This window comes from Podarcis vaucheri (assembly GCF_965113315.1).
Source record: "Podarcis vaucheri genome assembly, chromosome: 17".
Lineage (NCBI taxonomy): Eukaryota > Metazoa > Chordata > Lepidosauria > Squamata > Lacertidae > Podarcis > Podarcis vaucheri.
Genome location: NC_138755.1, coordinates 8,026,352 through 8,054,342, shown reverse-complemented (window position 1 = coordinate 8,054,342; position 27,991 = coordinate 8,026,352). Strand labels below are relative to the sequence as shown.

The following is a 27,991-nucleotide window of genomic DNA, read 5'->3' as shown; positions in this document are numbered from 1 at the left end:
GAGGAAGCCGATAGGGCAAAATAAAAACGTGCGTGTTGCCCTGGCAACGAGGCTTCGGCCTGCGGTCCTGTCAAGCGAGGACCACAGGGAGCGAGCGGGAGGGAGCCTTCCTTACCTAGGCAGGAGTTGATAGAAAGTTGAGGGGGTGCGAAGCCTGACTGAATTCCCCCCTACCAAGACAAGCAAAAACTCCCTGCAAGTGGAAGATGAGCACGCAGGCAATAAAAGCACTCAGCTCTCTGGCTAGCTTTCTGCCTGCAGGGACTTTAACCACCAGGGATGGGGGCATTCAATCTAGTTGCAGGAGAGGGAGAAATGGAAGAGATACTCATCGCAAAGCATTGGAAGACTCAAGATCTACCCACTCTGGAAGAATGGCAGATGAAGGTGATAGACTATATGGGACTGGCTGAAAAGACTGGCAGAATTCGTGACCAGGGGAAAGAGACGGCGGAAGAAGATTGGAAGAAATTCAAAGTTTATCTTAAGAAATACTGTAAAATTAATGAGTGTTAAAATGTCGAGATTTGAGGGGGGAAAGGGGTTTACAGCTGAAAAAGATTAAGTAAAAGAAAAGAATAAGGGATAAATCTGATGAAATTAAGTGTTAGGATTTGCTGAAATAATTTTGGGAATTGGGATGCAGAAAGGGGAGGTTTGGGGAAGTCGACGAAGTAAGGTTTATGAAAAAAAGGATATGAAATTATACATGTTTGTTTGTTTCTTTATTTGTTTGTATGTGTCTATAAACTTTTTTTGTAAAACCAATAAAAATCTTATAAAAAAAAAGAGAGAGAGAGAAATGGAAGAGAGCTCCATGGCTTCAGCTGACAGGACACACACACACCCTTGACATTTGGCTCCCCCATCTCTGAACTGTTTCCATTCAAGCTGGTCAACTATGCAACTTTGAGAACTGATGCATAAGTTTGCCGGTTTCTCCTTTTCCCTATGTTGTGAACCTCCTTTCGTCTGTACAGAAAAAATGGGTGATATTATCATTGTGGTAATTATACAGAGTTGTGCAGAAGTTGCCCCAGGACATTTGGCCTTTTGAATATGTAGTTCTCTTTTTCTCTCCTAGAAGGAAACAATGCAACACACTTGGTTTTAAAATTTAAAAATAACATATGACTTTTACTTGCTGTACTTGCTCTTGTCAGATTGAATATACAAGACAGGCAGGCAATACTTACGGTAAAGGTAAAGGGACCCCTGACCATTAGAGGTCCAGTCGGGACCGACTCTGGGGTTGCGGCGCTCATCTCGCTTTATTGGCCGAGGGAGCCAGTGTACAGCTTCCGGGTCGTAAGCGGCATGACTAAGCCGCTTCTGGCGAACCAGAGCAGCGCACGGAAACTCCGTTTACCTTCCCGCTAGAGTGGTACCTATTTATCTACTTGCACTTTGACATGCTTTCAAACTGCTAGGTTGGCAGGAGCAGGGACCGAGCAACGGGAGCTCACCCCGTCGCGGGGATTCGAACCGCCGACCTTCTGATCGGCAAGTCCTAGGCTCTGTGGTTTAACCCACAGCGCCACCCGCATCCCAATACTTACATTACTGAAGAATATTTACATTAATTTGTACCTGAGACTGATCAGTATTTACTGACTGACTCTGAGGCAGACAGCAGCATAGCACACAACATGCTTGCTGCTCTCACAGTTAAAACTCACACAACAGTTGATAACTAACTTGGGGGGGGGGGAGAGACTGCCTAAGGCAGGGGTCAGCAAACTTTTTCAGCAGGGGGCCAGTCCACTGTTTCTCAGACCTTGCGGGGGGTCTGGACTATATTTTTTTTGGCGGGGAAATATGAACAAATTCCTATGCCCCACAAATAACCCTAAGATGCATTTTAAATAAAAGGGCACATACTACTCATGTAAAAACACGCTGATTCCCGGACTGTCCATGAGCTGGATTGAGAAGGTGATTGGGCCGGATCCGGCCCCCAGGCCTTAGTTTGCCTACCCCTGGCCTAAAGCATATGGCATTACAATATTCTATGCTACAGCATTAACCCTTTAGGATGCACCATTCCCAAAATCATTTCAGTGCTATCATCGAGTAGTATGTTGATCTAGGATTCTACAAGGCTACACACTTTCTGCCATAGGCGTAGCAAATGGGGGGCTGGGGGCAGCTGTCCCCCCAACTCAATACAAATCTTCAGATGAAGAAAAGTACTTCCAGGGCCAGGAAGACTGCTTGAGACATACCAATTTTGGCAGCACAAGTTTGATGAGGCAGAGTAGTAGATAGATACATAATTTTCAGGAAGTGTCCCTTGCACTTGTAAGTTGGGTTTTGCTGTAGATGAGAATGAGAGTGAGAATGACTAACTTCTATGGAGAAACTGTCACAGGTGTAAGCAAAGCATACTGTGTGTTCATTTGACACTGTGTGCATGTGTGACATGATGTCTGACAGAGAATTTGTGCAGCTGGAAAATCTGCTTTTAAAACCCCCTGAAGGGATGCTAAGAAAAGAATTTGAGGAGCACATTGCTAAACAAAAACATGAAGAACACCACCAACAAAAATTCATTTAAATACATTAGTAGCAGGAGATTGACTAGGGTGGGGTGTTGGACCTTTAGATGACAGCAGAGTAAAAGGTGTGCTAAAGGATTTTTTTGCATCTGTCTTCACAGCAGAAGATATAGGGCAGATTCCTGGGCCTGAACTTTCACAGGAAGGGAGTCTGAGGAATTGAGGCAAATAGAAGTGACAAGAGATGAAGTTCTAGGGCTTCTTGATAAAATAAAAATTGACAAATCAATTGACTCTTCTAGCAACATTTCCCCTTACTTTTTAGGAGGGAAAAAGTGAGCCTTATAGAGCAAAAAATACGATAATTCTTATATAGCATAAGTCAGTGTTTCCCAACCGGTGTTCCGCGGCACACAAGTGTGCCGTGAGACGTTTCCTGGTATGCCGTGGGAGGGAGGCGGGCGAGGCGGGCGGCGAGAGGCGGGGCGGCGGCGGCGAGGAGAGGCCGCCCAGCGCGGGGCTCTCGCCGTCTGCCTGCCTGGCTGCCTGCGTGGTGCTGACGTCACGGGACTGTAACGTGCCCCACATAGGCACACTTAGACCCTGGCTAGGAAGTGCCTTTGCCCTTGCCTTTTGCTCTCCTTACTTCCAGAAAGCTGGGCTGGTCGCCCGCTCCTCTCGGCGGCGGGAAGTGGTGCCGCTGGGAGCTCCGGGAGGCGGCGGAGGGGGCGCCGTGGGCCGGGAAGCCCCTCTCCGTCGGGGCCGGCAGGCGGCTGCCGCTGCTGCTGCGGGTGCTGTACAGCCTGGTGCTGGCGATGCCTTCGGAGCCGCCACCACCTCCGCTGCTGCGCGGGAACTCCTTGAGCGAGCGGCTCAGCTGCTTGCCTTTGCTGCGGAAAACCTCGCGCTTGTAGGTGCCACTGGCTTGCGGCGTCTGCGCCGCGCTCTTGGGCAGCGGCTGCAGCGTGCGCTCCATCCTGCCGGGCTCGTTGGTGAAGTGGACGGGCCTCAGGAAGCAGATGTCGATGCTGGACTCGGACGAGGCCGGCGAGCACGCTTTGAAGGCGGGCAGGTTCCGCAGCGGCTCCACCTCCTCGTAAGGGTCGCCCCGGTACTCGAAGCCCTCGTAGTCCGGCGCGAAGCCGGAGCTGTCCTGCAGGAGGTCCGCCGCCGAGGCCCGCCGACGGGGCCGCTCACGGTTGCCGTCGGGGCCCGTCGAAGGAGGCGCGCTGCTGCCGCCGTACTCCAGGTCCAGGAGGGCGTGCAGGGAGGCGGCCAGAGCTTTCAGGTCGTGCTCGCTGAGCTGAGAGGGCGCCAGGTCGTGCTCGGGCCGCCGCCCGTCCGTTTCCCACTCGCAAGGGGAAGCGCCTTGCAGGCCGTCGAGGCCTTGCTGGGGGCTCGCTTTCATGTGGGACCTCGAGTGCCTTGGAAGGGAGACCAATCAGTGTCGGATTTAGGTATAAGCTAAACAAGCTATAGCTTACCATTACCTTCTATGCTGTTACTATTTTTTTTTTATTTTTTTTTTACATAGGTAAATAGTGACCTTTCCCCATCTGGCATGGTGGTGTGCCTCGAGATTTTTTTCATGAAACAAGTGTGCCTTTGCCCAAAAAAGGTTGGGAAACACTGGCATAAGTACTGTGAGTCACCTTGCTCTCTTAGGTTCAGAATGAGTACAAATCTAAACAGCGACAAAAATTAAACAGAAAGCACGGGCATAGCCGGGATTTTTGTTGTGGCGGCAGAACCTCAGATTTGTTGTTATTCTCTTTGACATCTGGTGGGAGTGGGTTCCACAGGGCGGGTGCCACTACCAAGAAGGCCCTCTGCTTGGTTCCCTGTAACTTGGCTTCTAGCAGCGAGGGAACCGCCAGAAGGCCCTCGGCACTGGACCTCAGTGTCCGGGCAGAATGATGGGGTTGGAGACGCTCCTTCAGGTACAGTGGTACCTCAGGTTACAGACACTTCAGGTTACAGACTCCGCTAACCCAGAAATATTACCTCAGGTTAAGAACTTTGCTTCAGGATGAGAACAGAAATCGTGCTCCAGCGGCGCAGCGGCACCGGGAGGCCCCATTAGCTAAAGTGGTACTTCAGGTTAAGAACAGTTTCAGGTTAAGAACGGACCTCCGGAAGGAATTACAGTAAGTACTTAACCCAAGGTACCACAATATACTGGACTGAGGCTGTTTAGGGCTTTAAAGGTCAGCACCAACACTTTGAATTGTGTTCAGAAACGTACTGGGAGCCAGTGTAGGTCTTTCAAGACCGGTGTTATATGGTTTTGGTGGCCGCTCCCAGTCACCAGTCTAGCTGCCGCATTCTGGATTAGTTGTAGTCCCTAAGAAAACTATACAGTGAACCCACAACTTGAGCTCAATTTACTTAACGCCATTGCAACCTTATGTGGGGTGGAGGGGAATGAATAAATAAATGGAGAGCGGAGAAACCATTTATAGGTCCTCCCCCACATGTGCACCCAGCAAGTTTTCCTTGCTTACTGGGCTCTGGGAAGCTTTTATATTGTGGTATACTTCCTTGCAATCGTCTGATGACAGGTGGTCCAGAAACAAAACCATTGATGACAAGGGAGCACGCCAACCCGGTAATTCTACCCTATGTGCTTTTCACTGAAGTGCATGCCACTGTTTATATCTCAGATTTTGCAAGGGCAGAGTTAAAATGTCCTGTTTTTCTTTTTTTTAAATAATCTTTTATTAAGTTTTATCAATAGAAAAGTTCAGAAAAATACAAAAACAGAAAAATACAAAATTACAAAATACAAAAATACAAACATTAAACACAAAAAAGAAAAAAACACATATAAAAGAAAACAAAACTCCCTCTTTTTTTATTTCTCATCTTTAGTTAACTTATTTTCCTGACTTCCTCACGCCTCCCTTTTTTGTATCCCTTTTAAAAATTGGTTCAGCAAATTCATATCCAATTTAGCTTATCTATTATCAATCCCATCTTACATTTTACATGTAAAATGTCCTGTTTTTCTTCCCTTTTTTATTTATCTCAGCACTTCTTGGGCTCTGACTGTGCCTTCGTGTCATTCTAACTGGAGATGGAGCCCTGGCTGTGCTGTGTGCCCCAGCCTGGCACAGAACTGAATACGCTAGCAAACATAACAAGGAAGAGGTGAGGGAACCAATAACAAAACAATAAACAAAAAAAGTGTTTATATATCCATCGCTTAAGCCAAGCCAGGAAAGGAAGCTATAAATAGTGCTTTTAAGCCAGCTAGTCAGATGTTACTGTTTGGCAGTCTTCAAACAAAGAACTGTGTCCTTTTGCTGCCAAGTTAAGTTCAGCCCTGTAACACTTCTGTTTTTCTCCAACCTAGATAATTTTGCATATCAGATTCTTATGTGTCTGAAAATCTGGTAGGCTGGAAGTATGCAGTCAAGACATTGAGGCAGGCTGTCTGCAGCAACAGAGAAATTGAGTTCCAGGAAAAATGATAAACCCAGAACTAGATTTTGAAACAAATTCTACTGTCTGAAATAAAGCACTAAAACGAAGCACATGTCTTGGGCTCAGCCCTGGTTCAAATTAAGCCTTACATGTAGGCCAGATCTGGAAGCTTTTTTTGGCCGAGTGAAGTGAGTCCCTGTCCATGGCTTCACAGAATTCCTCTATCTCATCCCAATGACATATGGGAAACTACAAGTGATCCATTCCAAAGTCACTGAAATATTCCTGGAATCTGCTTTCAGAGCTGTATAAATTTGCATGACAATCAGAAAAACCAGAAGCACCTGCTCTTGTTTACCAACTCTTGCATTGCATAATTCAGGGCTCCCCAAAGTGGGGACATGAGAAGCCTGTAGAGACCAGACAAGTATGTTTTTATTAAAAGTGCACCATCACAAATCTGAGTAGAATGCCATATTCCTTTTGGGGGCAAAGCAAGTTACTTTATAGTTGGCTTTTTCTGTGATGGTGCTGCTACTGCCCCACAATCCAAAATTCACTATATCTGCGCATTTGTTAAAGGCACAGATGTTGTCTTTCTAAGGGGATGTTGACTAGAGTGCATACAGCCCTGCTGGATCAGACCACAGTTCCTTCTGCTTTAACATCCTGCTTCCAGCAGTGGCCAGCTTCCAGGAAGTCCCCAGTCAGGACAGGAAGGCAACAGCCCTACCCTTCGCTAATCCCCTAGCATCTAGTGTTCAAATATGGTATACGCTGCTGCTAAGCACCTCTCATGACTAATACCTGCTGATAAAGCCGCACAAGTTGTCTGCATAAACTTGTCTAGCCTTTTTGTATCTAAGCCTAAGCCAACCCCACATCTCATGGCAGCAAATTGCATAAGTGAATCATAAATTGTGTGAAAAAGTACTTTCTTGTTCCCTTCCTGAATCTACTGCTCATCCATTTCACTGGATGGCCTCATGCCTTAGTGTTATGACAGACAGATAAATGCCTACTCAACTTCCTGTTTTCGTTGCAGCTGTCCCGATTCCTGAGTTCTCCACTAGAGCCAGTTTTCCTTGAAGATTCAGTGAGTTCAAGTCCCTCTCAATATGTTTTTGGAGACTTGTAGAGAATGGGGAGACAAATGAAGATTACCAGTTGATAGGAATCACAGGTGGGCAGTAATAATAATAATAATAATAATAATAATAATAATAATAATAATAATTTTTTATTATTTGCACCCCGCCCATCTGGCTGGGTTTCCCCAGCCACTCTGGGCGGCTTCCAACAAAGATGAAAAATACACTAAAATGTCACATATTAAAAACTTCCCTGAACAGGGCTGCCTTCAGATGTCTTCTGAATGTCAGGTAGTTGTTTATCGCTTTGACATCTGGTGGAGGGCGTTCCACAGGGCGGGCGCCACTACCGAGAAGGCTCTCTGCCTGGTTCCCTGTAACTTGGCTTCTCGCAGTGAGGGAACCGCCAGAAGGCCCTCGGAGCTGGACCTCAGTGTCCGGGCAGAACGATGGGGGTGGAGACGCTCCTTCAGATATACTGGACCGAGGCAGGTTACTGTTGTGTTCATGGCCAGTGTGCAAGCTTCCCACTGGTATCTAATCAACTACTGCAAGAACAGAATGCTGGACTAGATAGGCCATGGATTTGATCCAGCAGTCTTTGTCTTATGTTCCTATGAAGACCACCTCAGAACCTGCTCCAGTTGGACTTTTCCCCACACCACAGGGTCATCTACAGTCAGGGCTTGACAGCACATGTGAAACATAGTCTCCCCCTCCAATACTTCTCCATGCTGTAGTTTCAATTCCCAGCGACCCCTAACAATACAGGCAGCAACCATTTTGCATGTGTCCAATTGATGCGCAACCACCGACACCTGGGTCCTTTTGGATCTGGAAGAGGGCAGAATGGGAGCATAACAGGGCGAAGTGGACTTATGCGTCGTCCACCAATGCACAGGGGAGCCAGGAACGAACCCCCCGTGCAAAGTGGTTGCCACCTGTGCTTCAAAGACCACCTCTCCCTACATCTGGACCCTGTGATCATAATCCAAGGCCCTTCTTTGTGTGTCCCCTGCATGAGAGGTCTGAAAGGCAGCAACACAAGAGCAGGCCTTTTCTGCAGTTGCTCGCTATTTGTAGGATGCTCTCCCCAGGAAAGCTTGCCTGGCACCTTCATTACATACCTTTAGGCGCAAAGCAAATACATTTCTCTATAACCAGGCCTTGGGCTGATAACATTCTGTGGCCTTTTAAAAGTGTTTATTATGTATTTTGTGTTTTAATTTTGTGTTTTTATATTGTGAACCACCTTGTGATCTTTGGATGAAAGGTTGTATACAAATTTTATTACTATTATTATTAATAATAATAACAGTATGAATAAAAAAACTACCGTACCCAGAATTCTTTGAGAAGGGAAATGTGCTTTGAATGTGTAAGGAGCCCAGTAGCGAGAGGGAGGCAGGTGAAGACCACCTTGGCAACTATTCCATCTGGACTGTCTCCTTTCAAGACAGACACATTCTACCATTAAGTGCCCCGTGGGAAGGATGACTTTTTATACGTTGCTGTTGTTTATTGTGGTAGTTTAAAAATGTAGTTTAATATAAGCTGCCTTTGAAGGAATTGTATCCTGAAAGGCAGGATATAAACAATGGGCTAGCGCAAGGATAATAACAGAAACGAATTTGTTTATATCATGGTCCACATGCCCTGTTAAAGCATGTGGGCATCATTGTCATGTGTGTGCAGGAGCCAGGCCCTGTGACCAGGACTGGGGCCTTCCTAAGTTTGTTCTGGAGAGGCAAGGCTCGACCGCACAGGTGAGGCCGATTGGTAACTCACAGCACCTGGTGGCAAGAGCTGGGAAGGGATATAAGGTCAGCGTTTCCCTTCAGCTCTTTGCCACAGCAACATGTTCCCTGCCTTGCTGTGCTTGGTTCCTTGACTCCTTGCACCCCTGCCTTTGTAACTCATTGCTCCATGGACCCCTGCCTTCGTGACTCCTTTCTCATTGATCCTCGGACCCCTGCCTTCGTGACTCCTTACTTCTGGACCCTTGGCTTCTTGACTCCCAGCTCTCTGACCCTCAGACTCTTGGCTTCCCAACTCCTGGCTTCTGGACTCCCGTTCCTGCTCCCACCCTGCCATCTTGCCCCTGGTCCCGACATCCCCAGCTGGGACTTCGATCGCCCGTGAACCGGACCATGACAATCATCCTGTCCTGTTGATTCCTCCAGTTTGTTCAGGGGGAATAAAATCGGGGCATTTTGCAGCTGGACAGAGAATGGAACCCAACTTGCCCTAAATTTGTGACCCTGGAACCAGGTAGTCTTAAAGTGTTTGGCAGTTTCTCTTCCCAAGGTAAAAAGCCGCAGAGGAAGGCTGGTGGCAGCCACTGGATAACAAATTGCAGTCCCAAAAACTGATTGCTGGTGTGTGGGTCAGAAGTAAAACATGCGGATATTCCAGAGAAGTGCTGTAAGTGTCCTGGGAGGTGGGCATGTGTGTGAGGAGGGGGGGAGTCATTTTGAAGGTCAAATGTCTGTCATTCAGATTGCAGCTGATAACTTTGATGTAATATCCTTAAAGGTAAAGGGACCCCTGACCATTAGGTCCAGACATGGCCGACTCTGGGGTTGCGGCGCTCTTCTTGCTTTACTGGCCGAGGGAGCCGGCGTACAGCCGGCATGACTAAGCCACTTCTGGCAAACCAGAGCAGCGCACAGTAATGCCTTTTACCTTCCCGCTGGAGTGGTACCTATTTATCTACTTGCACTTTGATGTGCTTTCAAACTGCTAGGTGGGCAGGAGCTGGGACTGAGCAACGGGAGCTCACCCCATCGTGGGGATTCGAACCGCTGACCTTCTGATTGGGAAGTCTTAGGCTCTGTGGTTTAATCCTTAATCTTATCCTGACTTAATTTTTACAGTGCAAGTTTGATATTTGACTCTGTGAGCTTTGCAGCGGCCTTTGCTTGAAACCACAGCAGGGGCCCTCTGTGCATGGTCAGGGGGCACACTGTTCCCTGTGCCAAGTCTCATGTTTTTCTTAGGTGTTCAAGTAAGACCAGCCTTGAAAGTCCTGGGAGAGCGCGGGGTGCCGCTGCTGACAGGTTAACTGGAGGAGATACGAGGACTAAGGTGGGCGCGCCGGAGAAAGATATGGAGAAAGCAGTCAGTCCGCGGGCGCGGCGCAATTGATCGGCCCCTGGAGCGTTGCGCCTCGCTGGCATTTCACCCACCTCTCCGCGGAGGCAGCGTTATGCAATAGCCCGTCTTAACTTTGATCGGATGGAAAACAAGGAGACGCAACAATTCTTTCTCTCCCCCCCCCCTCCCTTCCGCCCCACTCCCACGCAGAAACAGCGGCGACAGGTCCGTCCCGGTTGCCTTTGGGGAAGAAAGGGGAGGGCTTTCCCCCGGCTCCTTCCCCTTGCGCTCCTTGGGCTCCTCCGCAGCAAGAGGTTGGTTTCAGAAGGGAAAGGAAGGCGAGCGAGCGAGCGAGCCAGCGGGGAGGGCAAGGGGTGCCGCCCCGCGCGGCTCTGGATCCCATTCGCGACCCGCGGCATCCTCCCGCGGAGAGGCGCCTCCAACCGAGCAGGGCGATGGTGAGCGAGCGAGGACCCGGGCGCCGCTTCCCCCCGCGTGGCGCCCCGGAGCGCGCCGGCAGGGGGCGACGCGGAGGGGCCGAGGGGCGGGGAGGTCCGCCGGCGGGCGCGTGGGGAGTTGCCCCTTTCGCGTGGGAGGCGCAGTGGCGTAGCGTGGGTTGTCAGCACCCGGGGCAAGGCAAGCAATTTGCGCCCCCTAACCCGTGGATTTGCGCCCCCTAACCCTAACCCCCAGATGTTGCGCCGGGTGCGGCCGGCCCCCCCTGCACCCCCCACGCTACGCCACTGGGGAGGCGTCCGGGATGCCGGGGAGTTAAGACCCGTGTCGCGCGGGGTCGGAAAGGTCGTGTGCATGCTGCGCCTGGGTGCAAAGGGGCCACCGCGCGGGTTAACGGTTGTCCAGCCCGAAACCTAGGGTTATTCAGCATTAATGGATGCTGCAGGTATGCTTTCTGTTTGGGTCTGACTAGGAGGGGAAATCGTTGTCTCCTGCGTCTTTAACAACCGCACAGCAGGCAGGTTGGGGTGGTGGTTGTTGACTATGATAATGATGCTCTACATGTGCAGCTCTTTCTGTCGGGGAGATGAGAGTTTCTAATATTATAATTGTTATTCCTGCATGATAGAAAGTGTGTGGCGCCTGAAGAAGGGTAAGGAGGAGAAACGTCCTTCCAAATATTGTTTCTTCTTTTTTCCTGAATACAAAAGCGAAAGCTAACAAGCAGACAAGACTCCTTGGCTCAGAACCAAGGGCTTCTAGCTTCTGTCTCTTCTGTTTGACAGACTGGTGTCCGGTGGTAAGGAGACAAGGACTGGTTGTTTCCTGCTTTGAGCAGGCTTCTGTGGTTCCCAAGATCGATTTACAGACATGCTGGAAAGAATTCCCAAAGGAGCTGAACGCAAACCCAGGCACACCTTGCCAATGGCATAGTCCCTTGTCCTTGGGGCAAACTGGCTTCCTGACCTTCCAGCTGGCCAGAGATACCAGATTGCCCCTGGAATGGCATTGGGTCCCTCCAGTATTGGCCACAGGGATACAATCAGTGCCGTTTCAAGGTCCATTTCCCCTCCCCTCCTTCTGGTCTGTTTGGGGATGATCCCTAAAATCCATTCTCTTTGGTTTAGTGTACCTCAGATTAAGAACTTAATTCGTTCTGGAGGTCTGTTCTTAACCTGAAGCTGTCCTTAACCTGAAGCACCACTTTAGCTAATGGGGCCTCCCGCTGCCGCTGCACCGCCACTGCACAATTTCTGTTCTCATCCTGAAGCAAAGTGCTTAATCTGAAGCACTATTTCTGGGTTAGCGGAGTCTGTAACCTGAAGCGTATGTAACCAGAGGTACCACTGTATTCTTATAGCACCTTGGAAAGTCACTGTATTCCTGTGGCAATATGTTTCAAAAAATTTTAGTTGGCATTATCTATGTGGAGGGAAGAATACCAAGCAGAGATGGTTAAAAACATGAGTCTTGCTGGATCGGGCAGAAAGGCTAGTCTAGGCCAGCATATACCTATGGGAGGCAGGACCTGAATGCAACAGTGTTCTCTTGCTTGGGATGCCCAGCAATTGGCGTTCAGAGGCACACTGCCTCTCGAGACTACTTGCAGCCTTTCTCAACCTGTGGGTCCCCAGATGTTGTTGAACTACAACTCCCATCACCCCTAGCTAGCAAGGCCAGAGCTCAGGGATGATGGGAGTTGTAGTCCAACAACATCTGGGGACCCACAGGTTGAGAACCACTGCTACTTGCTTGTGAAAGCAGCTGCTCTGTACAACCTCAGAAGTGCAAGCCCAGGGCTCTCTCCAGAGGAAGAGAGGCTTCTGGGCCACAACTCTCAGATTAAGGGGCTGCTGAAAATATTACCGGCCCATGTGACTGGTTGTGCTATCAAGCGCTCATTAATGCCACAGATTAGGGGTGGAGGTGGGTTGCCGGGCAGCTCTGCTTTCTGATGGGCAATCCTGAACCCATTTCAGGACCACAAAGCTCACCTCCCATTCATTTTAATGGGGCTATGCATTGACTTAACTGATAGGAAACGATGACGTATGGATTCTCCCACTTCTTGGGCCTGTCCTGAATGGGGCATGCTGAGACGAGAGTGGGGAAGTGATTTAAAGGATCCAGGCAACCTCAGGCCAGAGAAACCCTTTGAATGCTCCCAGTCATCCATCCTCCTTGCCGCTCCCCCCCCCCCATGCACAATTCCACATCCCGTTCCTCAGCTCCAGCTCTCAGGCTTGTTAGGCTCAAACTGTTCAGTTTTCTTCCCCCAATAAATGCTGGCCCAAAAAAGCCACTGGTTTGCACGGCAGTTTGTGAGTACGCACCCCACCTTCCCTAGTCAGCAACCATTTACGAGCCCACACACATCTTTGACACCCTTCCCCATGCACAGGAACTCTACCCAAACATTTACAACACAGGCTGCCCTGTTTTATTTCATTTTGCCACCATGCAGTGCTTCTCCAGTCTCCCATGCAGCACACTCATTCGCCTAGCTCCCCGCTGGAAGAGACAAGCACCCCCTTGTGCCTTCCATCTCCCCCCTCCAAATAAACGAGGCGTTTCCATACTTTTAAGGGGCTCTGTCTGCATTTCCAGTGGGGATCATGGGGGTGGGGAGAGAAGGGGGGGCTTCCTGGCCTACCTGGTGAAGCAGACAGGGGAAGCATTGAGAGAAAAGCATGCGCAGGGTGGTTGTATAGAGCTCCTATTGACTAGCCCTGACCTCTGCCCCCAGCAGCTGGGCAGTGGCCGTCTTCTACTATTCCTGCTGGCGAGCATCCCTTGCAGCTTCCTGCTCGACAGCCTTGATGACGACGAACTGCTGCTGGCGACGTCCCAGCCCATGGGAGGCATCCCAGCCCAGAACGTGCCTGGCTGCCCAGCCAACTGCACCTGCCCAGCAGAAGAGACAGTGGACTGTGGTGGCCTTGACCTGCACATCTTCCCCAACAATATCTCTGCAGGCATCCAGCATCTTTCACTGCAGGTGGTGGAGGGGATCCTGGGCAGAAGCGGAGGGTGGCCTTGTTGGGTGGGAGTATGTCAGGGGCTGGCAGGATGTTGAGGACTGTGCACTGGGGGGGAAGAGGGGCTGGAGTCTGACTCGAGAGATGAGGGCAATGGGTTGTGGGGGCTTGTACAAGCCAGGAGGCAGGAATCCAAGGTAGGGGGAGCTTCAGAGCTGGAGGAAGAGGAGGCAGGCAAGGGAAGGGGTGGGTGCTTCCCTACCCTCTCCTGCACCACTGTCTCCCAGAACCAGGAGAGTACTGAAGCGGGAAGAGCAAAGGCAGCTTCCACACAGGCATAGTCTCCAGTTGCATGTGTGCAGCCTGTCAGTGGAAGGTAAATAAATGGGTGGAGGGGGAGCAGTCCCTAGTTGCTGCAACTGCTCCATAGAGTGTGGGCCTGGGAATAGCTGCCTAGACACTGGATTGGTGTATCCAGAGCTGTAGAAGCAACAGCAAGTGTTATATTTGACAATAAAGAGTTACTGTATTTTTCGCTCCATAAGACACACCAGACCATAAGGCGCACCTAGTTTTGGGAGGAGGAAAACAAGAAAAAATTATTCTGAATCCCAGAAGCCAGAACAGCAAGAAGGATCTGGCTTCTGGGATAACTGCGCCAAGCCTCTTCAGGGCAGCGGGATTAAGGCTTCCCCTGCCTGAAGAGGCTGCGCATGGCTAAGGCAGAAGCCAAGACAGGCGCATCGCTGAAGGGGCGCTGCACAGTTCTCCCTCTCTGAGAGGGAGAACTGTGCAGCGCCCCTTCAGCGAAGCGGGAGAAGGAACAGAAGGAGACCCTTCTGTTCCTCCTCTGGCTTTGCAGGACAGGCGCTGCGCAGAGAGTGAGAGCTGCGCAGTGCCCCTTCAGCGAAGCGGGAGGAGGAACAGAAGGGTCTCCTTCTGTTCCTTCTCCCGCTTCGCTGAAGGGGCGCTGCGCAGCTCTACCTCTCTGTGCAGCGCCATTTGCTCCATAAGACGCACTCACATTTCCCCTTACTTTTTAGGAGGGAAAAAGTGCGTCTTATGGAGCGAAAAATACAGTAACTTTCTGCAATGGGCTTTATTTTGCCTAGGAAGTATGGAACTGCAGGAGATCAGGAGCCACCAAGCTCAGGGTCCATGTGAATGCCTTGCCACTCATTCTGACCACCTGCTGGTTTTCTTTCTGCAGAACAACCAGTTGCAGGAGCTGCCCTACAATGAGGTGTCCCGACTGGCTGGCCTGAAAACCCTCAATCTACACAACAACCACATCACCTCTGAAGGTGAGCAGACCCAAGAGAGCAGGGTGTTCCCTGGCATTTTGAAGGATTGTTAGCTTTTCAGGAGACCCTCAGCCCCTCCCTCCAATACATGAATACTTGTCTCCTAATTGACCAAAGATGCTTGTTCCCTTGAGAAGTGGATGGGTTGATTGTTGTAAAGAAACAGTTCATGCTCAGTCTTTGGCCCTTCCATCCCTTGGAGTTGTGGTGTTCCAAATGAAGCAGCTGTTAATTAGCAACCCCCTTCAGATCCAGAGCTGGCTGCACGTGAACCAGCAAGAGATCGCAAGACCATCACTGCTGCTGCTTGGGCATATATCTTGTGGGTAGGGTCGGTAGAGGGCATGAATCCCAAATCTGCCTTTTTCTGATGTGTCCCGTTTTAAAGGTCTCCCAGATGAAGCCTTTGAGTCCCTGCAATCGCTTCAGTACATCTACCTGGCCAACAATAAGGTGAGTTGTGTTTTAGGAAGGGTTTGATCTTCATAGCCACTGAATTCTGTTGCTGGTAGGATTCACTAAGGGATGGGTAGGCAAGGTGTTGCACCCCATACGTTGCTGAACTTCAGTTCCCATCATTCCTGGCTGGGGCTGATGGGAGCTGGAGTCCCATAACATCTACGTGGAGGGATCGGGAGGTTTCCCATCTGTGATACAGTCCAGCGTTATTTGCAAGAATCTCAGCCACCAGCAGGCACTTGCCTTCTGCACATCTTTTTCAGAATGCTTCCATCTTTGTTGGATATGTATCTGAGATGCTTCAAGATATTGTGAGAGGGAGCAAAAACACATTAGTAAATTCCAGAGGGGCAGCCCAAAAATACATGCCTAGATATAGAGAAAAAGGGTCACAGAATGCAAGACGACATCTTTGACATTTCTGTGCAAAGCTCCAATATATTCAAAGTAAGAACAGTGATCATTCAAAGCAGGTGCAATTGGGGATAATTTATTACATTTTTATCTTGCCCTCCATGAACTCGGAGCAGCTTCCAAGATTCACCCTCCAGGAATGCACAAGTCCTTATGGAAGGATGTTTTGAGATACGTGCGGTCGGTGCTGTAAGAGAAGTGCTGTGCATGAACAATTAAATATATTGTCTTGTAGGTTCACTGAAACAGTTAGGAGACCATGTGAAGACAATCATGATATGACTCTTCATTATTCAGTGTGTGTATTATATTATAATTAATTAATTAAATTTCTATACCACCCTTCATCAGAGGATCACAGGACAGTTTACAATATAAAAAACAATGTGCATATATGTTTGTTTGCACATCCCATTCTACCACCTTACAAGATAAGTTAGGCTGAATGGGTGGGGAAGGGATTGAATCTGTCCACGCAAAAGTGAATTCCATTGAGAGGGAATAATGGGAACCATTCACTTCCATGGAAAGGAAGCAAAGGGAGGCACTCAAGGATAGCACTGAGGTGCTTATCATGCTTGGTATCCCAGCACCTTTGGGAATCAAGCCTGCTCTTGTTTGCGTAGCCCCATCCTGTTTCTTGTTCACTCCAGAGCAAGGTTTCCCAAACTTGAATCTCCAGATGTTTGGGACTACAATTCCCATCATCCCTGACCACTGGCCCTGCTAGCAAGGGATGATGGGAGCTGTAGTCCAAAAACAGCTGGAGACCCACGTTTGGGAAACCTTGCTCTAGGGTATTGGAATGTTGAGAAACAGCTTCTGTATGTGGGAGGCTTGTTCTTGCTATGGCACACAGTTCTAAAACGTGGTTTTGCATTTTCTCCTTGAGTCTTCCACGGAGCAGGCAAGCAGGTTGCATGTTTTACCACCACTTTGAAATCTGAAAGGACCTTTCTGCTGATGTGTGGTTGGGCCTGGCCGGCTGCTATGTTTCTGGCTGCTTCCCCTCTGAACAGGCCGTGGGTGGGTGTGGATGTAGGAAGCTGGAGTCAGTTCAACATCTTTCTGCATCTCAGGGTGGATGACCTTTGCGGTCCCTTCCGCCTTTTATTATTTTGTGAATCTATGTGTTTATTTCCAGCTTTCGGTGGCGCCGCAGCTCCTACCCAGCACTCTGCGGATCGTGGACCTTGCAGCAAACCACCTGACTCGTGTCTACCCATTTACCTTTGGGCATAAACCTGGCCTCAGGTAAAAGTGGGACAGAGGACTGGTACACATTCCAACATAAGCAAGACCACAGAGTGTTGGCAGACACCCTTTGGCATGATATTGCTTATTACAGGGATCCCAGTAAGAGAGAAAGTTGTACTGTACTTTACTTTCTGAAAATCAGAGACAGCTAGAAGCCACACCCTCTGCTCAAGAGGCTTGCTGAGGTTATGAAATCAGGACGAAAGGCTCTGCTCATAGGCACCCTCTACTGCTCCCCTTACATCAGGTTGCTTATTTCTCACTTGTGGGTTGTGGGTAGGGTGGCAGCAGGGTGACCTATGGGGTTCCCCCAGGGAGGAAAAGAGCTTGGAGGGAGCACACAAATGCTTGGCAGGGAAAGGGTGAAGCAGCTATCCTCTCCCTTGTCTCCCCCCCCCCCAGACCCCAATCCAGCCTGAAAGCCACAAACAGCTGCCTTATATCAAAATAAAATTGGAGGTGGGAGGGTTCTTAGGGAATTCTTAGATGCAGGTATACATATGAAGAATGTGCTGTGTGAATCAGGCTTGACCCATTATAGAGGCCAAGGATTGCAGCAAGACTTTGCTTTAGGAAAAGAAGATGCTCTTCCTTCAGGATCACCAGCCCAGTGTCAAGCTCAGGGGATAGTGTTAAGTTGTGGGTGAACATACCAGATGACACAGCGATTCTTCAGACAGCTCTTGTTTATTCACAGGCCAGAACAGAACTAAACTGAAGGGTTCAGTCAGCCTGCTTATATAGAGCTCCAGTACAACGTAACTGTAACAATTTTCTAAAACTATCCAATCACTAAACGTCACTTTCAATCCCTTATTTGCATAACTATCTACAGTATCCCCCTGCTGGCCCAGGGTGAGAACTTCAGTACATAACAGATAGCATTTAGATCCAGGATGGGGTGCTGCCCCTAGGACTCAATGAGGCCAGTCCCCGAGGTGGCACTCCTAACCTGTCCCTTACCTTTCCCCCCACAGGTCTGTTTATATGCACAACAACCAGCTGAACAACACCGGTCTGCCCTTTGATGCCTTCAACGGCTCCGATGCCGTGAGCACCCTCATCCTCTCCAGCAACCTGCTCACTTACGTGCCCCAGAACCTGCCCCGTGCCATCGTCCGCCTCCACTTACAGGTTGGCAGCAGAGATTTCCTACCTGGATGTTATAGAAGCAGAGGCTTGCTTCAGGCAGTCAAGAGAACAGAGCCCATCCATGAACTGGGGAGCTGAGGGAGAGAAGGGGAATCGGGAGCCCCAGATTTTAGGTCAAGGAGGATGGGGCCCAGCAGTTAAGACAGGAAAGTTGGAGTACTAAACCAGAGCCTTTGTCCTCCTGACTCTTCTGCGCCAAGCCCCACCGGTTGTGGAATTGGATTGTTTTATGCTCATTTAGAACATTTTTAAAGACACTTGCCCTTAATCTCACAGATGTTTAGTGAAAAACAAATCCCACGTAATTCAGTGGCATTTACTCACATTTACTCTACCGCTGGCCTGCCCCCAAATAGTTGGTTTTTAGTTTTACTCAATAGGGTGGGTTACTGTGTTTTACTTCCCTACAAAACAAAAACAAAACTCTAACAATAAACCTCACACACAACTCCCTACAAATAGAAAAGGGCAAATCTTTGCTCCCTGACATAATGGAAAGATAATATCTAAAAAATATATCCTCTCTTAGCATCTATTCACATCCCAACGCCTAGGCTGGTGGGGTGGGAGCAGTGGAGGGGATCCTCCTTAACCACTAGGCTCCACTTTGCAGAACAACCACATCTCCCGCATCCCGAAAGGGGCCTTGAGCAGCCAGTGGCGCCTCCGAGAGCTCTACCTGCAGAACAACAACCTGTCCAATGATGGCCTTGACCCCTCCACCTTCAGGTGACTGTTTTGTTTTGTTTTTAATGGGGCTCCCCTGGTGGGTATGAGTGACGGAGCCAAGAGCCAGGGTGCTGGGTTTCACGCGGCCAGCTCTGGGGAACTGGAAGACTACAGGAGAGCGGATGCTGCTTTGGCGGGTCTCCTAATCTTCAGCTCTTGATTCTCTATAGCCGGCTGAAGAGCCTGGAGTACTTGGATCTTTCCAACAACAACCTGACGCAGGTGCCAGCCGGCCTCCCCCCAAACATTGCAATCCTGCACCTGGGCCGGAACCACCTGAGCCACCTGCCCCCCGAGAGCCTGAGCCGCGTGCGGGGTCTCCAGTACCTCCTGCTGCAGAGCAACGCCCTGACCGCCTCGGGAGTCCACCCCGAGGCCTTTGCCCGCCTACGTTCCCTCCACACGCTGCACATGTACAACAACCGGCTGGAGCACGTCCCGCCCGGACTTCCGCGCAGGGTCCGTTCCCTTATGCTGCTGCACAACCGGATTGCGCACATTGGGCTGCAGGACTTTGCGGCCACCTACGCCTTGGTCGAGCTCAATCTCAGCTACAACCACCTCTACAGCGCCCACATCCATCGCCTGGCCTTCCGCAAACTGAGGCGCCTGGAGACCCTGGACATTTCAGGCAACCAGCTCACGCTCCTGCCGGCGGGGCTCCCCTCCAGCCTTCAGGTCCTCAATCTTCAGAAAAACCAGCTCAACTCCCTCTCTCCAGAGCGGCTGGTCAACCTCACGATGCTCAAGGAGCTACACCTGGCCCACAACCGCCTGCGGATCAGCGGCATCTACCCAGGCACATGGCAAGAGCTGCATGGACTCAAGGTGAGGCTGCCGGCAGGCAGGTGCCCTTCTGTGTGCTCCAGTGGCTCAGAAGCTGGTTTTAGGACAGCAATAACACAACTAAGGGTCCACAGTAAAGCAGTCTCTGGGCTGGATCTTTTCCTAATCTGGGCATGGGGAGATCTGCATGGAAACCAGGAGCCATCCCGGGAAAAGCGGGAACAAGTGTAAGGCAGGGCTTTTGTCCTTAGCTACTAAGAAAAGCATATTTTTCTCCTCCTAGAATTTGGGGTCACCTAAAGAAGTTGAATTGCCATCAGTTCAGGGCAGACTAGAGAAAGTGCTTCTTCACACAATGCAAGACAAATTTGCAGGATGCACTGGCACAAGCCATGGCAACGACTTCACACTTTGCAAAGGGATTAGACAAATTCATGTAGGATGACAACTATTAACCATGACTATGAAGAGGACTCTCCATACACAGATGATGCAAGTTCTCCCTCTGAATATTGTATGCTAGCGATGGAGAGGGGGTGTTGGTCTCCCGTGATGGCTTTTCCCTGGAGAAACATGGGTTTTATCTCCCTCAGAATATGCCTAAAACCTGGATTTGCTGCAATATAATAATTGCATGTGCTTGTTACTCCTCAAGCCCCTGCTTAAAAGTACTCAAAATTCAGCATGTTTCTATAGTGACTGTTTTCCCGCTAATGTGGGCTTCTGCTCCCAGCTACTGGACTCTGAGCTTATCCACAGTTACCTTTCACCCTGCTCTTTCAAGGCACAGGTCCACACTTAAAAGCTGTGTGTCTGAGCAGTTTTATTTTAACACACACATACCCCCGTGCTTTCTCTGCAAAAACATGCTCTTTAGCGCTCAGAGTTCAGGGTTTCCACGGATTGCCATTTGTCCTGACTGAGCTTTAAAGAGCAGGTTTTCGCAGTGAAAGCTCTGGAGCAACAAAGAAGGGTGCTGAGACAGAGATTTAAGGAGCGGACAATGCCTGGAAAGAGCCAAGGAAAGGCAAGTCTGGATAAGCCCATTCTCTTTCAGTTTTTGTTTGAGTAACTCTCAGAACACAGGCCAAGAGTATGGCTCCTACAAATCCTGCTTAAAGGATTTGGATGCCAGAAGCATGGAACTATGTTTGAGCCCTAAGGCAGGCATGGCCAAACTTGGCCCTTCAGATGTTTTGGGACTACAACTCCCATCATTCCTGACCACTAGTCCTGTTAGCTAGGGATGATGGGAGTTGTAGTCCCAAAACATCTGGAGGGCCGAGTTTGCCTATGCCTGCCCTAAGGGGAACTACCAGTTGTTCTCCTGCACTGGCCAACTTAGGGCTACAGTGCTCTTATGCCACTCCAGCTGATTTCAGTGGTGCGTATGGAAGAAAACCAAATGATTGTGTTGTTGTCACTCACAACCCAAGACAGATCTGCCTATGTCCTTAATGATGCTCCAGATCTGGCAGGAATCTCTGGGACTCCAACGTTTTATTGGTTTTGCTTTCCCAGCTCCTGGATCTGAGCTATAATGAGCTGTCCTATGTTCCACCAGACCTGCCAGAATCACTAGAATATCTATACCTGCAGCATAACAGGATTGCTGTCATTATGGCTGAGGCCTTCCTAACAGCACCCAACATCCGTGTCATCACTCTCAGGTAAGGGAAATGACAATTGACTACAAGAGTTTGGATAGACACTCGGGTATGGAGATTATTACATTCCCACTGCTCATAAAGGAGGAAGGGTGTGTGTGTGTGTGTGTGTGTGTGTGTGTTGCTTTAAAATACAATGTAATCCAGGGGTCTGAATTGCTGTTGTCTATATTTTAAAAGTGGAATGCATCAAACAAAATGTCATGCCTGTGTTCTTTGCACATTTAGTCTACACTTAAAGTCAAATTCTACAAGAAAGGTTCGAGTACCTGCTTGAATTAAACAAATTACTTCACACAATTTATTCTGCAATTTTGCACACTAATTCTGATTTGTTATTCATGGCGAGGGCCACTGATACTCCATCCTCCAACCCCTGAAAAATTTACTTCCTTCCCAAGACTTGCATCTTGAGTTTTTGCAGGAGGCTGAGAGTCATATATTCACCTTCACCATAACATCTTCAAAAGAAGATGATAAAACATTTGGGACAAACTTCTATTTGGGACGTGGGTGGCGCTGTGGGTTAAACCAGAGCCTAGGACTTGCCGATCAGAAGGTTGGCGGTTCGAATCCCCGCGACGGGGTGAGCTCCCGTTGCTCGGTCCCTGCTCCTGCCAACCTAGCAGTTCAAAAGGATGTCAAAGTGCAAGTAGATAAGTAGGTACTGCTCCGGCGGGAAGGTAAACGGCACTTCCGTGCGCTGCTCTAATTCGCCAGAAGCGGCTGTCATGCTAGCCACATGACCTGGAAGCTGTACACTGGCTCCCTCGGCCAATAAAACGAGATGAGCGCCGCAACCCCCGAGTCGACCATGGCTGGACTGAATGGTCAGGAGTCCCTTTACCTTTACCCTATGTGGCTGAGAGCATCATACATAGTTTAGCCCAAAATATCCCCATAGTAAGTGGGTGGCAGGACATCTCACCTCTTTCTCCCACCCCTCTCACTAACTGATACCTGTCAGTATATCCGTTTATCTGTGCATTTGTAGATTTCACCAGATGTTGGACATTCACTGTAACATTCAATCATTTACTAACAAACGAAAACAAATAGTGAACATAAAAACTGTGACTGGAACTAGATGGAAAAGTAGTTGTAAAACCCCCCAATAAAATGCTGTTAGACTCTGCAGTTAATTATGATACTCAAACATACTGTGATTATGAGCCATATAATACCAGATAATTCATAGGACATTGATAAGAGATTTTATATTCTTATTCTTTATTAGATTTGCATATCATCCTTCATCCAAAGATTGTAGGGCGGTTCACAAAATAAAAATACAAAATGGGAATACAAAATGCATAAATCAAAAACAATCCATTCTGCATTAGAAAATAAATGTTTGTTCATCATGAAGCAGTAAACCTTTCATTGTGTCTACCATAATAGGTGTGGCTTTCTCTGTTGAGGGCCGTTTTCTGTCCCCTCCCCGCTTCCACAAATACTGTGCTGCTTGCTGACATGAATCAAAACTCTGAACAGAAGATAATGAGTGTCATGTTAACATATGAGAGTGCTGGTGGTGAAATAGTTAAACAGGTTACCCAATCAGAACCCAGGGGGGTTGGAGTCAGAGGGACTATAAAACCAGCTCTGGAAGGGACGAAGAGAGAGTTCGTTGGGTGGTTGGTTGGAGTGGGAGTGAATTGGGATAGAGTCTGTGGGGAGGTTGAGTTAGTGTAGCGACATAAGCTGAGTCAGGAACAGTTAGGAGCTAGGAAGACAAGTAAATATCTGAGAGGTGGTTTAGTGAGTGAAGGCAGGTAGCGGAAGTTATAGGTCTGGATAGGCACCCCATGAATGTAATTGACCGATACAGTTTATGAAACCTCACGCTTGTTAAACTGCAATAAATAAACAGAAGTTTATGTTCCAATTTAACCCTGACTGGACTCAGTATTGTACCAGATAGGGCCTGGGTGGTGGCAGTGAGAAATAAAGTGGTGGCACAGGGATCAATAGACGGTGAGATGTCCAGGGACCCTGTGTGATGGCCACAATGAGTTTATCTGGCTCTTGGTCACAGATTTCATTACGTAAATTTAGATACAGGGGTACCTCATTTGAGTGGTGATGCTGCTTTATTTTTTTTAAAAAAACAAACGCTTCACATATCAGTGCTTTCCCCATTTCACACACAAATCCTCCTTTGTTTTCTAGATCCAACCGTTTGTTGGCAGCCAACGTATCGGAAGCTGCATTTGCAGACCTGAAACTGCTGGAGGTCGTAGACACTACTGGGAATCCAGAACCTATCACCATCTCTCTGCTGCAAGCTGGGCACTGGGTCCGCACCCAGATGGGTACCTAAGGAGGTTGCCTAGAACAGGTTAGCCTTTGAGCTGTGGCAAAGTGTTCATTCATAAACTAAGTCACTCTAGTTTCCAGCTTTTGCTGGGATTGTTGACCACTAAGAATGTAGTGATCCGAAGCTCTCCAAACATAAACTTGTATTACACGTCTGCTGTATTTGTGACTAACACAAGCTCTGTGATGAATTGTACAAGGGTTGGAGCATTAGTTTGGCTTCTGCAGGAGCAAGTGGTTAGAAACAGGTATAGCCCACTATTTTCCATCAAGACCAGTAGGTGCAGTATAGCTGCTGCAGGTGAAGCCACCTGCTGCTTAGCACACATTCACTATAGTGCTTGGGTTGGGCACCATTTTGTGACTCCATTTTTATATTTAAAAATTGAGCTTTTGCTAAAACACTTTTCTGGGACTTTTAAAAAGTGCTAGAACATCCCATACTAAAATGCTAATTCACTGTGGTGTTATAGCAATATTGCACAATATTACACAACTCAGGACAAAAAGGAGAAGTCCCGCCCAGAAACCTATGTCCCCACAGTGGAAGGATGTGTGGATCTAGAATTGGCCTCCACAGTAACTTACAGACTCACTGTTAAGACTTTGTTCATGGAAGACAATCTTACTCAGCTACGAGTGATCGCTAAAGAAGACACAATATGACGACAACACCATAATGTTATAGTGTTATACTGTACTTCTTTCATAAAAAGCTCACAGTATAAAGTATCAATTTTATTGATCATAAAATGGTGACCACCACAAAAGCAGTAAGAAAAATGTACCCACAGCTGTGATCATTGCCCAGAAGAGTAACTCTAAAGGCATCAACACCTGTGGAGAATGTGCTCCTTTTCCATTCTGAAAAAGTCTGTGTTCTGAGAAAAGACAGAAAAACCAAAGGAAAATATGAAATAGGAATGACTGGATGACAGTGTTGTGTGTGCTCACTTTAAAAAGAGGACTTGCTTTTAGTGTCTTGGCTACATGATGTCCCCACTGTCATTATGAACATGGTCATCCTCTGGAGGGTGTCGGATCCAGCTGACAGAACCTCTTTCTTTTGCAGATCACCATCCTACGCTTTCTTTCTACCGCTGCCTGTCCTCAGGCGTCTCTACCAGGATGGCTCTGCCCACCTGCAGCCTTCTGGAGAGGTTTGCACTGCCCAGTGTTTGTCCTTCCATCTTCAGCCAGTTGCATGGAGCAGAGCCTCTGCAGTATGCCCTGTCTGCTTCTCTAAGGTGCAGGACTCAGCTACAGCTTTTCAGGTCGAGAGAGACAAGATGAAGATACAAGATTTCTCCAATTCTAGCTACTTCTGGAGCCTGATCTTCAATGGACCTGTGTTTAGCCTAGGGCTAAGCAATGGCACTGGCAAAGCTGAAGTTTCCATGGACTAGGACCAAAGAGGCAGCCAAGGCTAGCTAAAGATATATGCATGCCCTTGCTTGGCTCCCGTTATTTGGAAACAGAGTCGCTTAGGTGCCCGGGCGGATGCTTGCGTTGTCCTATGTTCTACTCCTTCTTCTGCCTTGCTCCTCAAACAGGTGCACCCAAACCATCCCTGTTGGGTGACAGAGGTGTTACCTAATCTAGACAACCAAGTTTATCCCTTAGAGTAAATGCAAACTTGTTTCCTGCGTGTCACAAGCCCCAGCGCCGGTCCAGCTCTTCTTCGCAAGGGAGGAGATGAATAGAATCCATCACACAGAACCAGCGGGCAGCTTCTGGATGCCCCACATGGGCAAATGTTTGAGTAAATCTCAAGACAACATGGGGAGGGGAGGCTCCATAGTTAAGAAACTGGGTTTTGAGCCCAGATTCATCACAGGCCTTTGGTTTCCCCTGTAGAAAGGCCAGGCAACATCACCCTAGCCAGGATCACATGAGTCACAGCTGGAACAAGAGGGAATCCATGTAGGGAACCAGGAAAGACTTTATTCATCCTGAAAGTCAACGTCTACCTGCTTTTCAAGGGCACCCTCCTCTCTCTGTCCTCCACACCATCTCATCTCACTTGAAACTAATGTTGGCTTAGTGGACTGTGCTAGGGCTTTTGTGGGGGGCGCAGTTTGCACCTTACTTGCAGATTGCTAGGAAGCAGGAGATGTTTCAGTTTGAAGTGAGAAGAGGGATGACTTGCAAGATTCCACATGAATGACCGTCTCATTGCCCAGATGACCCAATCAACACAACCCAGAAGAAAATGAGGTTTCAACAAGGTTTATTATTGGTGCAAGATGCCAGTACGTCTTTTTTTACAGAGGTGTTTAGAACTCCCCCCACCCTAAAAACTTTATATATTTATGTCACTCCAAGCATAAAATAAAAGCCGTAACACAGTCAGATTCACGGCCTCTGGTTTTTAGCATTGGCTTTCAACGCCTCTGGCTGAGCAACAACCATGGAGGTAGGCACTTGTATAAAAATCCAATTTCCCTAATACCAAAGAGGGGGTGGTAAGCATGGGGTCAGGAAAGAAAGGCTGCCTGGAGCATATGTTTCCCTTTATCGTTCCTCTGTCCAGGGACGTGAGAAGTTGAATTTTGGTTTAAAAAGGAATTGGGCAGGGGCAGGAGTGCAAGATCTCACCCGCAGCTCGTCACCTCAACCATCCTGAGCAGCAGCAACCCTGAGTTAATTTCTTACCCTTTAAAACATCTTTAACCTAATATAGGAAACAGAACACTTTCATAAAAGGTCACATTTCCAGCTGCCCAAGGGGAGCCCAGACCCCCCACAAGGCCACACCAATGTGCCCCAGTGCAGAAAGAGGACACCCCACAGACTACAGCAGCATGCCTCCCCCAACTGCAGGGACTACAGAGAGGATGTGGGATACTCCATCCGACATGTCAAGAAACTGGCAATTACTTAACACCCCCCCCCACCAGGAATGACACATGGTCTGGGCCAGGGGCCAGCACAAGCCCTGCTCCAAGCTGCAGCCAATGGACTGTGTCCTACAAGTCTTTGCGCACCAGAACAGAGCTGGCGCTTGAGCAACCTAGTTGTCGACAGGCCGCTGCTGGGGGACGGAAGCCTCCTCTATGTTCTCCCTCACCTGTCTCTTATGCTGTTCTCTAGCAGGGGCAGGTAGCCTCAGCCCCGTGTTTCTTCCTTTGGCAGCCCAAAGGCAGTAACATTAATTGCAACGATAATTTAAAAAAGCAGGCAGCCCTCTCAGAGATCAAGACCCAGCAACAGTCGTTGAGCTCAGTCATTTTTCTTACTTGGAAATGGGCTGCACAGATAGCAGGAGCATATTCTGCCCAAGAAGGATGCCCTCTTTGCAGGGTCTTCCACCACAGACATCTGAAGAAACCCAAAGTAGGTTCAGAGGCTAGGTTTTCACGGGAGCCGGCAAGCAAGGCGTCACGCCAGCATCCTACTAGATCCTCTTGGCCACTCAGGAGGGATCAGGACAGTTAAAAGCAGCGAGCTATTAGCTCTCTGCAGCCCCCAAAGAAATAAACCCATAGAAGGGCAAACAAGCAGAGCTCATAAGAGGTATAGGTGCAAAGTGCCTGGTGCAAGGGAGGATTGATGTGGAAGGCGTAGAGGGGCAGCAAAGGGGGCAGTGAGCTGAGTGCAGACCACATAAGCTGGGGGATATACTAGAAGGTGCCAAATTCCTAAATGAGTCAATTCGGTGCATGTTGAATAATGTGGGGCCTTCTCCTCTCTGGGGCTGAGGAGGCGAGACGCTCTGAGCACATCTGCAGTGCAAGTTTAAGAGAGCTGCAAGCTTCTCTCTTGCTGACACAATAACTCTGGACCAAGGAACTCTGGGCACCGAAGTTCCATCAAGGGGCTTGTCTACTCAGCACTCTCTCAAAACTATCACTCCCAGGTTACTATGCGGTGGGGAGCCATTGGAGCTAAACCTGTTTCAAGCTGTAAATGAGGGTGCACCCAGCAGCTGCCGCTAGAGCAGCTGGGGAAACAAGGAGAAAGGGAGGGGGGGTTCTTTCCCTTCTCCCTGCTGAGAAAGTGGCTCATTATGGACCTTGGGGAGGCTGGGCTGAGCCAGAGGACAGAGTGCCAAGGCAACCGTCACACGGCTTGTCTCCAGCTAGCAGTGTCACATGACCTGCTCCACTGATGGGGAAACTAAAGGAGTCTCCATTCATTCTTATTTACCCAACAAAGGCTAGAAAGAGCCCACCGCCAGAGGTGCTTTGCAGCATTGCCGGTCCATCAGCATACATGGAGCCCTCCCCACCCTGCTCTCCAAACCCCCGTTCTCCTGCAGCGGGGAAAAGGCCACGTAGGAAGAGAGCAGTTGCTTGACCCGGCGATTCCAAGACTTCCACATTTCCGCCACTTTCTTCATTTGCGAAACTTCTGCAG

The 27,991-nt window shown here is 48.9% G+C and overlaps 2 protein-coding genes across 8 annotated transcripts in view; one reads left to right on the top strand and one right to left on the bottom strand.

Moving 5' to 3' along the window:
• Window positions 1-58: 58 nt before the first annotated feature.
• Window positions 59-25,984, top strand: PODNL1 (podocan like 1). 7 transcript variants are annotated; one of them, XM_082205447.1, is made up of 13 exons: window positions 59-227; window positions 5,530-5,648; window positions 6,970-7,020; window positions 13,314-13,565; window positions 14,756-14,849; window positions 15,238-15,302; window positions 16,867-16,976; window positions 17,957-18,113; window positions 18,745-18,860; window positions 19,031-19,688; window positions 21,168-21,316; window positions 23,486-23,654; window positions 24,705-25,984. In XM_082205447.1, exons 4-12 carry the CDS (start codon window positions 13,422-13,424, stop codon window positions 23,634-23,636), a joined length of 1,644 nt encoding a protein of 547 aa, XP_082061573.1. In that variant the 5' UTR covers window positions 59-227; window positions 5,530-5,648; window positions 6,970-7,020; window positions 13,314-13,421; the 3' UTR covers window positions 23,637-23,654; window positions 24,705-25,984. The 7 variants fall into 7 exon arrangements, 6 of the variants coding, with proteins under 6 accessions (XP_082061573.1, XP_082061574.1, XP_082061572.1 ...); XM_082205448.1 differs by lacking the exons at window positions 59-227; window positions 5,530-5,648; window positions 6,970-7,020 and adding an exon at window positions 10,298-10,425; XM_082205446.1 differs by lacking the exons at window positions 59-227; window positions 5,530-5,648; window positions 6,970-7,020 and adding an exon at window positions 10,432-10,569 and having other exon boundaries at window positions 13,317-13,565.
• Window positions 25,846-27,991, bottom strand: part of CC2D1A (coiled-coil and C2 domain containing 1A) — a 50,573-nt gene continuing 48,427 nt past the window's right edge. The window contains 1 exon segment of the mRNA XM_082205594.1: window positions 25,846-27,991. Coding sequence (XP_082061720.1) covers window positions 27,971-27,991 — 21 coding nt within the window. The 3' untranslated portion in view covers window positions 25,846-27,970.